The following is a 12,549-nucleotide window of genomic DNA, read 5'->3' on the forward strand; positions in this document are numbered from 1 at the left end:
CAAGACAATTTGACCAGTAGACAGAACCCTTGCTTCTTTTTTTATTAGTATTATCTTCAAGTAGTTGTACAAAGGAGTTTCCATTTAACAAAGCAGTTATGAATAGAATATATTTTATGAATGTCACCCATTTCAACATACCTGCCTACCCCTCATCTATCCATCCCTTCCCTTACTCTTCTTAAGTTTGTAGGATATACATTGGATTCTTGAATGCATTCTCCCCCTCTTCTCCTCTTCATTTGTCTACATCTTTCTTCTTGATACTAGCTCACCCCTTTTTCATACCCACTTCCTGTTTTATTTTGCTGAACTTTGACCTTGCCTTCCTTTTTATTGTTAATTTACTTTATTATTGTTTACTTTTTATTATTATTATTTACTTTTTTATTGTTAATTTAATTTATTTATTCAAGTGATGTAAAGAGAGATTACATTTATATGAATCAGGTAATGGTATATTTTCTTTTGTACAATGTCTTCTGTTCCCTCATTTTCTATCAGTCCCTCCCTCCTGTCCTCACCTACAATTGTATAGGTCACTTTCATCAGTGTCCAGTGAGCAACACTGCTGCACTTTTTTACCCTTTTTCCTTTGAGTTCTGTACCTCCCCCCAACCCCTTCTGATGATGTACACTTGAATACACCATACATAAGCTGAAGAAAACAAAATCATCAAAAACATACATACTTATGTATATATGCATATATGTGTATATATATATAATTATACATATATGTATATATATAGAGAGAGAGAAAAAAAAGTCCAAAATATGGAAACAAGAAACCTCTTCTTTTTTCTTTCTTTTCTTTAGTTTTTAGTTTTTGATGATTCTGTCTCCTAAGAGGCAGTTAGGCATTGCACCTTTGAGTTTCTCTCCTAAGAGTATACCCTTTTGATCTTATTATGTATATTTAGAATCTTGTATAAATTATCAAATCCTATTATATTTTATGTTTGATTTCCATATATCAGAGAGAATATATGCAGTTTGTCTCTCTGAGCTTGGCTTACTACACTTAATGTGATTGGTTATAGTTGCATCTATTTCTCTGAAAATGACATTATTTTACTCTTTCTAATGGCTATGTAAAAGTCCCTTGTGTATAGTTATCACAGTTTTTGGCTATTGTGGGGAATCTGGGTTGTTTGAATATCTTGACTAATGTGAATACTGTGGCAGTGAATATGGATGTTCGTTGTTTCTGGATTCTGTTGGCTGGTATTTTGTGTCTGTGTTCATCAGGATAATTGATAAAAATCTTTTTGTTGTGTTTGTTCCTTCCCTGGTTATGGGATGAAGGTGATACTGACTTCATAGAATGAGTTTGGAATTGTTCCCTCTTTCTATTTCATAGAAGAGTTTGAGGAGTGTTGCTGTAAGTCCAACTTAAAAGTCTTATAGATTATTTCAGTGGTGAATCCATCCAGGCCTGAGCTTTTAACCTTATTGTGACACTTCTGATTACTTCCTCAATCTCAATTGCTTGTTATTGGCCTGATTAACTGGTTTATATCTTCTTGGTACAGCTGAAGCAGTTTGTAGATCTCTAAAATTTGTACATTTCTGCTAGGTTTTCGTACTTTTTTGAGCATAGGATGTTTGTTGTAATATTTCCTGTGGCATCTCTGATTTTATTGATTTGAATCTCCTCTCCTCTTCATCAATCTCACTAGTGTTCTGTCAATTTTATTAATTTTTGTCAAGAACCTGCTTTTTGTATCATTGATTTTACGTACAGTTTTTTTTTTCAGTCTCTATTTCATTCATTTCTCCCCTAATCTTTGCTATCTATATAGTAAGTTTTAGGTTTGATTTGTTCATATTTTTCTAAATTTTAGTCGCATCATGAGATTATTTACTTGAGCTGTTTCTGTTTTCTTTATGGGTGCACTTAGAGCTATAAACTTGTAGTACTGCTTTTTCTGTATCCCAGAGGTTTTGTTGTGATGTGTTTTCATTTTCACTGAATTGTAAGCACTTTCTAATTTCTTCCTTAATTTCTTCTGTGACCCATGTGCTACTCAGTAGTGTGTTATTTAGTCGCCATATTTTTTACTTTTCCTGCAATTTGTTTTGTTGTTGAGAACTACTTTGATTCCACTGTGGTCAGAGAGTGCAAGGAGTTATCTCAATCTCTTGTATTTGTTTAGGTTCTTTGTATGTCCTATGATATAATGAAATTTGGAGAATGTTCCATGAGCTACTGAGAAGAACGTGAATTGGGTTGTTGCTGGGTGGAATATTCTGTAGATATTTGTTAAGTATATTTGGGTTATAGGATCATTTAACTCAGAGTCTTTTTTGCTCATCTTTTGTTTGGTTGACCTGTCCTTTGGCAATTGTGAATGATGGCTTCACTGCAAGTACCAGTTTGGGTTGGCAGTTATTGATCTTCAGGACTTGAATTATACCATTCTAGGCTTTCCTTGCATTGAGAGTATGTGTGGAGAGATCTGCAATGATTGTGATCTTCCTGCCTTTGTAATATATGTCCTTCCTTAATTTTGCTGTATTTAAAATTAATTCCTTGGTTTGCAAATTCAGAGTTTTCACTAAAATGTGTCTAGGTGTATTTCTTTTTGGATCCTGTCTACTAGGAATTCTGTGTGCTTCTGTCACGTAGGTGAGATTTTATCTCTTGGGATTGAGGAAGTTTTCTGTTATTATTTTATTGAATAGGTTTTCAATGACTTTAGTTTTGAATTCTTTCCCCTCATCTATCCAACCTATGTGTACATTTGCACTTTTGGCAGAGTCTGCCAATTCTGGGATTTCTCTTTGGAATGTTCTGAGTGTTTTTTCATGCCTTTGATTTTTTTTTGTCTAATTCTTCTATTTTAACCTCAATCCCTGATACTCTGTTTTCCATGTCACTTATTCTGTTGCTTAGGCTTTCAGTTGTGGTTTGCAATAGGGATACTGAACCTTTCATGCTTCCAAGTTTTTTGTTAAGGTCAGTTCTCATGGTGTTAATTTATCTTTTATTGAAGTATGTAGCATTTCTTCTTTTCTCTCCATATATTTTTGGACAAATTTATGTTCTTTGCCATTTCTGCATTCCATTCTTCTATTTATTTTTGCATATCCCCTTTATTTTGTTGGCCAATTCTCTTATTACTTTAATGGTTCTTTTGTCCTCCATCCCTTCTTTACTCTCATTATGGTCCTTCCCTGGATTGTTGTTGGCTTTTGGATTTCGTTGGTTGTTTTGATTGTTTGGGAATTTTGTAATCTTTTATCATGATTTATGCATTTGGATTTAGGGATTGTCAAGGTCATTCAGGTTGTGGTGAAGTCAGTGGTAGAGTGTGATTGTGTTTAGCAACCTTCAGCTCTGGGTGGTGCCAAAAGTATAATATATCTTGTTTAGTTGTTAGGATCTGTGGTATGCAGGCAAGTCTGGTGTCCTTGCCTAGATTTAGGCTTTCAGGCCAGTTCATGTAAAGTAGAACACAGCAGTCCAGTGTTTTGGCCAGGTTCTGTATCAGGGGTAGGCCGATTCCAGTCACTCATAGTGTAGAGCTCATTCAGACCCGAGCCCTGGACTGGCATCTGTTTCTTGGGGAGCCAGAACCACATTCCTACACCTGATTCTCATTTGAGCCCTGAGGAGAAGGGTGCAAGTTTCTCCTCTGCATTAATGGGAGGTTGTCCTTGCCCAAATCCTGAATTGGGACAGGCATGGGTCTGACAGGGAGTGGGTTCCCACAGGGTTGTGTTGAGATTGTCCCCACTGGAATCCTGGACTGGTTTCTTCTTGGTCCTGAAATGGAGTCTACTTTCCATGGAGTGAGGAGCTGGAGCCCTGGACTGGCAGGCACTTGGTGGACTTATTCTTGCTCAGTCCCAGTCAGGGGTAGGAGGTACAAGGGCTGGGTTCAGATCTCTAGGGTAAGAATAAGCCTTGGAAAGAGCAGATTTCCATCTGTCATTGGTAATCGTGGAGAGATTGTTCCCACTGTCTTTTAGAAGATCAGGTTTTCTGTTGGCAGCCAGGGCCACAGAGAATACAGAATTCCATTGCCCCACCACTATTGGTGCTGGTGGCCTTCCTTTGAAAGCACACAGGGAGATGTGGAAGGGCTCTTGCCTTTTTGCCCTTTTCAAGTATGGGGTTCTTTCTCAGGTGTGAGGATGGGGCCAAGCACCCTGGATCATCACCAATGCTTGTCTCCCATGGGAGGGGTACCTGGTGGGGTAGTCACAGTTCCTGGCATTTGTTTTGAGCTGACTGGCAGCATTGTAAAGGTTTTCTGCATCTGGGTGCAGTGGTCTCATGATCCTGATGTGTGTCATTGTCTGAGCTGCTCTCATGGTTTAATTGAGTTGTTGGTGTGGGATGGGGAGTGGTAGGAAGGCACTTCACAGTTTTCCATCCTTGTGTGTGTGTTAGGTAGAAGTTCTTCATTCTTCTGATTTCCTATCTGTTTATATGTTTCTTCTCCTTGGTCTCTTGGTGTGAAATGCATGTTAGAGCCCTAAATCTCTGTTTGATTAGAGAGAGCTAGGGTGATTCCCTATTGCTTCACTGCCTTCTACTCAGCATGACTTTGCTTTTCTAAAGAGTTAAGTGTGTATTTTCTTGGCTAAAAAATGCTGAAATGATGCAAACTAATTTATGCAGAAAATAGTAGTTTTCCATGGAAATTAAGTTAGAGTAGTTCTACTTGTTTAAACTAATTTCAGAAGTGTTTAGTCATTTTATTAGTAGGGAAAATTGATGAAATACTTGGGGAAATGCTGCAGAACAGTCGTTGTGGAAACCTGTGATTAATAAGGAAAAAAGGTGAAGGAAACAATTGCTAATCTGTTTACCTATAAGATATCTGAAGCTTATTAAAAGTTTGTATAAACGTTCAACTAATGAAGCATTAAATAAAATTAGACATTTCTTTAAACTATAAATTCCTAATGTGGAAATAAATCTTGAGTATAATTTCTAAATAGCTGACTTGTGATATTTCCCTAACACTAGTAATTTACATATGAAGAATTAATTTAGTGATGTTAGTATTTGTTGAGTCCAAGCTAGGAAAAGAAATACTTAATCCCTAAATTCCCACAAAAGACACAAAATATGTTACTAGAAAGTTTAAGGCTGCTAAACGACCCCACTTCTAGCAGGTATAAAGAGAAGAATCCAGGCAAACTTACAGGGCTCACAAATTAAGCAAACTAAAGGTTTCCTAGACCTCTCCATTTTGTGTCTATATCCTTGGTCCTCAGCTATTCTCTCCTTAAGTCACTTTGCTGCCGTTTTGGAATCCAGGAATGATCTGGTTGCCCGCCACATTTCAAGACCTCTCATTGTCCCAAGGCCCTGTTTGAACATTCTTTTGACAGTAGACTGCCAGAGCACCTGACGCTACCACCTAACATACCTGTATCCTGGATCTGTTTGAACTGTACATACCTACTCACCACTTGCCTTCAATTCTTCCTATGTCACCTAAGATAAAATGTGTTTTACACCTACCCCCAAAGTCCTGTCTTCCATTGACTGTAATATAGGAAATCTTCCTCTAACTTTCCTGATGTCTTTTTATTTCTCATATAGGTGCAAGTTGCTAGACTGATGTGGTACTCCTAGAGTTTGATTCTGGGGTTTAAAACTTCTCCTTTCATATTTGTTTTAGAGATTCATCGAAATAAGAAAAGTAACTTCCAACAATAGTCCAGACACATTTCCAGTTCTCTACAGTACAAACTGGGCTGAGGACAATGACTCATATCTTGGCTCAAATAAATGGAAGGGAGAAGGAGAATTCTCTCCAACAGCTTTGACTCCAAACTAAATACATTGTATCTTCATTACATTTATTATTCTTTACTAGTGTTTACATATCTTTAATCTCATTGCTCTTTTCTTCTGATTTCTTTGTCCTGGTAGAGATCACAGAAGAAGTAACAAGGTATTATATGTTTTTGTTATCTCTAAATCTGAGTATCACATTCCAGACCTGACATGGTAAAGTCACCAAGCCTGACTTGGCCACAATTTTTGCATCAATGTATTGTGAATACAAGTATCTAATCTACAGGATTCCTGGGAGGGAGAAAAGTAGCTTATACATGTAACACAATTCACACATAATGTCTATTTTTCCTCTATTTTCCCTTATCAACTCTAGATAAAACTATAGATCTCTGTACATTTATATACAGTAACCACACTAAAGGCAAACAAAACTCTAAATTATCAAATGTATAATAAGTATGCTAGCTTAGAGCCTAGTCAAGTTCTTGGAACAGCACATGGTACATAGCAAATATTCAATAAATGTTATATATTTAGATGTTCTATATTTTATTATTTCATAAACTTAAACTTCCTCTCTATATATTTTAAATTTGAACTACTCAAAATGCTTATCACTTAGGTTTCTAAGCTTGGAAATGTTTTTGGAGCACAAGTTAAGGTAGAATACTAGACATTGTTATGAACAGGCAAGAGATACTTCAGCATTGATCCTGTGTTTTGTGCAAATCAGAACTGAAGATGGCCTATGTATCTGTGCTTCCTGAACACTATATCATTTTATGCTGATTCCTCTAGTTTCTGCTCTTATTTTCCCTAAATATGTAATTATAAATTAATCCTGAAAATCACAACATGTATAAGATTGGTTTCTTGTGCCAAAGACCCTGAGGAAAAGAGTCTAAAGTAAGATAACATCTATTCTTCCTAATGTAAATCTTGGCTGTCTTGCATGGGAACTCAGTGATTATAGGACCCAAGGTCTGGCTTAATTATTGTCTTGAATTCTTCACATTTACATACTCCTTGGTCCATAATGGCTGAGCTCCCAGCTTAATATCACCAATCCATTTTACTAGTAAGGAGAAAGAAACAAAAATGGTGAACTTCTTCCTTTTATATATCTCCCAGAACTGTTTTTCACATTTCATTTTATTCATTCATTAGAAATGAGGCAGATAGACACATTCCAGAGCAGAAGTGAACAGAAATTTTCTTCTTTATCCTGAGTGGCCTTATGACCAGTTAACATTTAGGGATTGTGCCAGGTAGCAGTAGCTCTTGACTCTAATCATACAGGAGGTTGAGAGTTGAAGCTGCTGATTCAGAGACAGCCAAGACAGTAAAGTTCATAAGACTCTTATCTCAGTTTATCACCTAAAGCTGGAAATCGAGCTGTGGCACAGGTGGTTAGCTGTGGTGCTAGCTTTGAATGAAAGTCAAGTCCCAGTACTGGTGTGCGTGCGTGCACACGCGCACCCCTCCTGGGATTATTGCAGAAGGAAAGAAGACTAGGTTTGGGGGAAAAAGTGTGTGTGTGTGTGTGTGTGTGTGTGTGTGTGTGTGTGTGTGTGTGTGTGTGTGTGTGTGTGTGTGTGTGTATGTGTGTGTGTGTGTGTGTGTGTGATATTTGGGCTTCACCAGATAGTTTATGTTTTTTTCCTCTTATGTTCTGTTTCTTCTTTTCCTTAAAAAAATATATAGATCCCATGCGTGGCCCCAGAAAGCTGGAAGTAGTAGAGGTCAAATCTCGACAAATCACCATCCGGTGGGAGCCATTTGGATACAATGTAACTCGTTGTCATAGTTACAACCTCACCGTTCACTACTGTTACCAAGTTGGAGGACAAGAGCAAGTGAGAGAAGAAGTAAGCTGGGATACAGATAATTCCCACCCTCAGCACACAATCACTAACCTGTCACCCTACACCAACGTCAGCGTGAAGCTCATCCTCATGAATCCTGAGGGGCGGAAGGAAAGTCAAGAACTCATAGTGCAGACAGATGAAGATGGTGAGCACTTTTAAATGATGCATCTGTGTCAATTATGTTTTTTCAGTAGCAACTTTTATTTCTTTTAGAGTAAGAGGTTTATAGTGACAACAGAAGGAAGGATTGCTTTGCCAACTAATAGAAAAGTGTGTGTTCCACTGCTCTGTGTTCTTAAACACTGTCTTCAATAGAGGGAATGAAGATGTAGAAGTTAATTTTAATTCTTTGTTGGCTATATAGTACTTTTATATTTATTTCTGATTCTATATTCCTCTAACCGTTTCTGTCAGGTTTTGCTAAAACATTGAACTAAAAATTTGTTTGGGGGAAATGAGATGAGATATGTGAAATGCTTATTCTACAGTATTTGAATGGCATTCTGAAACATTTTCCCTACTGCCCATAAAAGTTCAGCTCAAAATAGAGGCTGCTGCTACTTTCAGTGCAGTACTCACAAGTCTTGCCATTGAGTTGGCTGTCACAGAATGAGACCTTTTCCCCATGTGGAAAGTGTTACAAATAGATTTCAGGTTAATAAACAAAAATATAGCAAATAAACCGTGCATATCACCAACAACTCATCATATAAACTCATCATATAAACTCATCATATAAACTCATCATATAAACTCATCATATAAACTCATCATATAAACAACTCATCATATAAACTCTCTGAAGGGCTGGGAAGGTGGCTCAGTGGTAGAGCGCTTGCCTTGCATGCATGAGGCCCTGGGTTCAATTCCTCGGCACCACATAAGCAAAAAGAGAAAAGCTGTGGCACTGTGGCTCAAGAGGTAGAGTGCTAGCCTTGAGCTAAAGAGCTGAGGGACAGCACCCAGGCTGCAAAGACCTGACCCTCCCCCCCCCCAAAAAAACTCTCTGAAATAATTTAAAATGATAAAAAAAAAAAAACCAGTTCTTGAAACCCAGAGCATAGGGTACAGATGTACTTTTGTCCGAATGTACTTGGTTTTTAATAACATGTTCATTGTTCATGAGGTACCTAAAATATAATGCCAACATAAAATTCATCTTTTAGACATATAAATAAGTGGCAAAAAACTTGGGGAGTTCATTAAATGGATAATTTTTTTCCTGGGAAAAATAGATGTTAATCTGTTTTTGTTTCTTTATGCAACCAGTTAGGGTTTTGGTAATTGGTTTTGATTACTTATTAAATTGTGAATAAAATAGGCAGACTGACACTTTGTGGGATATTTATTAGTTTTTATTGTTGATTCTTGCTAGTACTGAGGCTTGAACTGGGGCCTCACATTCCTGCTTAGCTTTATCTCTCAAGGCTGATATTCCAATACTTGAGCCATACTTCCACATCTAGAATTTTGGTTAATTGGGGAAAAAAGAGTGTTATAGACTTTCCTGTCTGGGCAGGCTTCAAATTGCAATCCTCAGATTACAGACTGTTGAGTAGGATTACAGGTATGAGCCACCAGCCACCACTGACACTTTGTATTTTTAAGAGCTAGTAAAGTGTGTTTGAATGTTTATTACCTACTTACCTACCACTGGGCACTTTGGTTGATGAAGCAAGACCTTGAAACAGCCCATGCAAATAGGCCGCTCACATTATTTCCTTTATTTCTCCTTTGTCCATTATATTCAGCTTTTGTTGCTTACTCTCAGTTATTTTTGGTCATCACTTGTTACAAGTCACAAGGTCAGGACAGGAATCCTTATGTTTTTATTACTTCTTGTTCCTGGGATACAGGTGAACACTGTCAAGAGATTATTGCTGGCCCCTTGTTAGGTATATTTCCAAAATTATTCTGGTCCTATATTTTGTTTCTACTTACTTTATTCTTTTCTCTCAACTTCCACTACCAGTATTTTTTTATGTTAAAATTCTTGCATTATTTCTAATCTTTGAGGTCCTTGCCTTCTCTGATACTAAGGGACCACTCTTCACTCATGAAACTAATTTTTAAAATGTACCTCTCTAAGACTTTTCAGTGGCTTGTCCTCTTTATCTGGAAGCTTTGGCTTTCAAAATCTTCTAGAATCTTGACTCACACTCTAGAAGTAATAACTTTCCTCTCCTGTAGCCTGTTCTCTCTCTACGTATCTTGAATGTCATGCCCTTTGCTTCCTGGACTTTCTTCTCTGTTTTCTTCCTCCTTCTTTGACTTTCTCCTTCATCCTGCCCTATGCTCTTTCTCTTTGATTCCCTGGCTACTTCTCAAGTCCATCTCCTTGTCACACTCCAGAGTTCTCCCACTGAAAATGCTTCATGAAGCTGTCTCCAGCCCTGCCGCCTATTTTATACTCATGCTTCTGAACTTACTTGCACTTGATAAGACCCTGATCACTCTGAACCCTAATTTCATGCTATGAAAAATGAAAATAACTGTTCTCAGTCACATTAAGATTGTAAGAAATTTACATGCAGAGATAACTGTAACTGCTAGAGAGTTCCCTCTTAATTATTATCTTTAAACAGTTTTACAGAGGGATTTCAATTCAGTATGTCAGTTTATGAGAGCAATGCATCACATCTTGATCAATGTCACCCTTCTGTCATTCTCTCCCATCTGTCTCAACCTCACTAATACCTTCCAGTTACTGGTTCAGCATGGGAACTTCCTTAATAGATACTTACTGCTGCTGCTATTGTAGTTGTTATAATTCATAGGAATGCTAACACTTGTTTGTTCCTTCATTATATTACATACGTTTTCCATTTAAACTCTTAACTACTTCTAAGGAGGAAACATTATTTATCCTTCAATAGCAAAATGCATGGTATTGAGTAGGAAATAAACTCTCAAAAATACAAAACCAGTCCTTATATGAAATATAAAGCATATTAATATAAAGCATTTTAGCCCTTATACTGATAATAAAGCGTTATTGGTCAACCATTAATTCAGGTTTTAAACAGCATTAGTGGTTGAGCCAGAGAGTAATTAAATGCAGTCATTTCTAGAGACAAAGCAGAGATGACTGCTCAACACTTTTGAGTTTCAAATTGAGAACTGACAAAGCCAGGGTTCCTTTGAAGTCTTTTGATGAGGTCAGAATCACTTATTTTGTGTTTCTTTGTTTAAATTATCTCTCCATTCCTAGGAGCAAGGCTGTACATTATTTACAAATAGAAAGCTATTGCTCTCATAGTACACCAGCATCCAGCTAATTAGAAAAACAATTACTGTAAATTACATTTTCTAACCAACCCACCAAATAAATATAAAGCAACTTCAAAGACAATGGAGACAAGAAAATCAAATATAGAGTAACTGTGGAACAAATTGAAGTTTGAAGAGTAAAACACACGATTCCTCTGTTTACTTACCTTTAACAAAGTTAAGCTTTTCTTCATTGCAGTTTTGATTTTTATCAGTGTGTGTGGGGGAAGAGGGGCATTAATTATTAAGAATATTACTGGAAAGCAGTTGCCGAAGGAAGCACACATCTTTCATCCTAGCTGCTTAAGAGGCTGAGACTTGGAGTATAAAGGTTTGAAGCCAGCTATGGAGGAAAAGTCCAAGAGACTCTATCTCCAACACAAAGCTAAGCTGGAGACATGGCTTATGTAGCAGAATGCTAGCAAGTCAAGCTAGTGTGAGGCCCTCAAGTCCTGTCCCCTGGGATAGCATAGGCTAAATTACACAAATTTACATATGTACAAAGTCAAAGTTCAGAAAGATAGTATCTTTCTCATTTAATTAATTAATTCTAGTGTTTTTAAAGTTCACTTTTTTATTCTTTATATTAAGAAATTTCATGAATACAATTAACATTTTCCTGTCAATATTTCAACAATGTTTTCAATTCCAAGGTCTCCCTAAGATATTTGAATCTGTTTATCCTTTAAGATGTTCTTTGATCAAAATAGTTTGAAAACTTCCATTTGATTTTACTATTATGTGTTCTTTATCTACCAAATACATGAAACCAAAGGTGTGTTTTTCCTAAGCATTTACTTATTTTAGCTGCATCTAAGCTAATAGATATTCAAATTGAAAATTATCGTGAAATAATAGATTCTCTCATCTTGATAATGTGAGCAGAGAGTGGCAACATGATAAATTCTTTCAAGTATCAGTATTTCCTCAGTCACAGCCCACTGTACTTCAACTAGATGCTTGGTATCCTTTCTTAAGGATGACTTGCTATGGTCATAGATGAACTTTCTAATATTCTAGCTATAATGGTAATGTTCTGGGAACTCACCATTGTCATAACTGATTCATTACCTTGCTTTGCTTTGATTTGATTTGCTGTAGACTCCCATAGATTTCTTCAGCTTAGTATGAATGCTTATGCACGTTTGTAAGTTTCCTACCTTAGGAATCATTTCACTCTAATTCTACTTTAGAAATGATGCAACTAAAATGCCAGGAGGCTTGACAGTTTGTCTAAATTCCACAGCTTAATTACTGGAGAGTCTTCAACCACTAAGTCCTGCAAAATGTAATAGTAATTTTTTTTTCTTCTAAAACCTATATAGTACTTTAGAGTAACTGCAACGACTCCAAATCTAACTATTACAAGTATGCCTCAACTAAAAAGATGAGCTTGGATTTTAAAAATCTTTACTTCCCTTTGAAATTCCAGGCAGTATCTCCAGACTGGCATTCTTTCTGAACATTAAATAGACAGTTCATATCCACACAATCTAAAATGTTTCTCCAGCCCTCCTTTAAAAAATCATTGTCAGTCACCAGTGGCTCACACCTGTAATCCTAGTTACTTAGAAGGCTGAGATCTGCCAGCCTAGACAGACAAAAACATTCGACTCTACTCTCCATTTAAAAAGAAAAATCCAG

The 12,549-nt window shown here is 36.8% G+C and overlaps 1 protein-coding gene across 13 annotated transcripts in view; it reads left to right on the top strand.

Moving 5' to 3' along the window:
* Nucleotides 1–12,549, top strand: part of Ptprm (protein tyrosine phosphatase receptor type M) — an 832,110-nt gene that overhangs the window by 464,450 nt on the left and 355,111 nt on the right. For all 13 annotated transcript variants that reach the window (XM_070029553.1, XM_070029556.1, XM_070029555.1 and 10 more), the window contains one exon: nt 7,472–7,780. In XM_070029553.1, coding sequence (XP_069885654.1) covers nt 7,472–7,780 — 309 coding nt within the window. The remainder of the gene's footprint in view (nt 1–7,471; nt 7,781–12,549) is intronic.

This window comes from Dipodomys merriami, unplaced genomic scaffold (assembly GCF_024711535.1).
Source record: "Dipodomys merriami isolate MVZ:Mamm:240054 unplaced genomic scaffold, mDipMer1.0.p SCAF_2, whole genome shotgun sequence".
NCBI classification, from domain to species: domain Eukaryota; kingdom Metazoa; phylum Chordata; class Mammalia; order Rodentia; family Heteromyidae; genus Dipodomys; species Dipodomys merriami.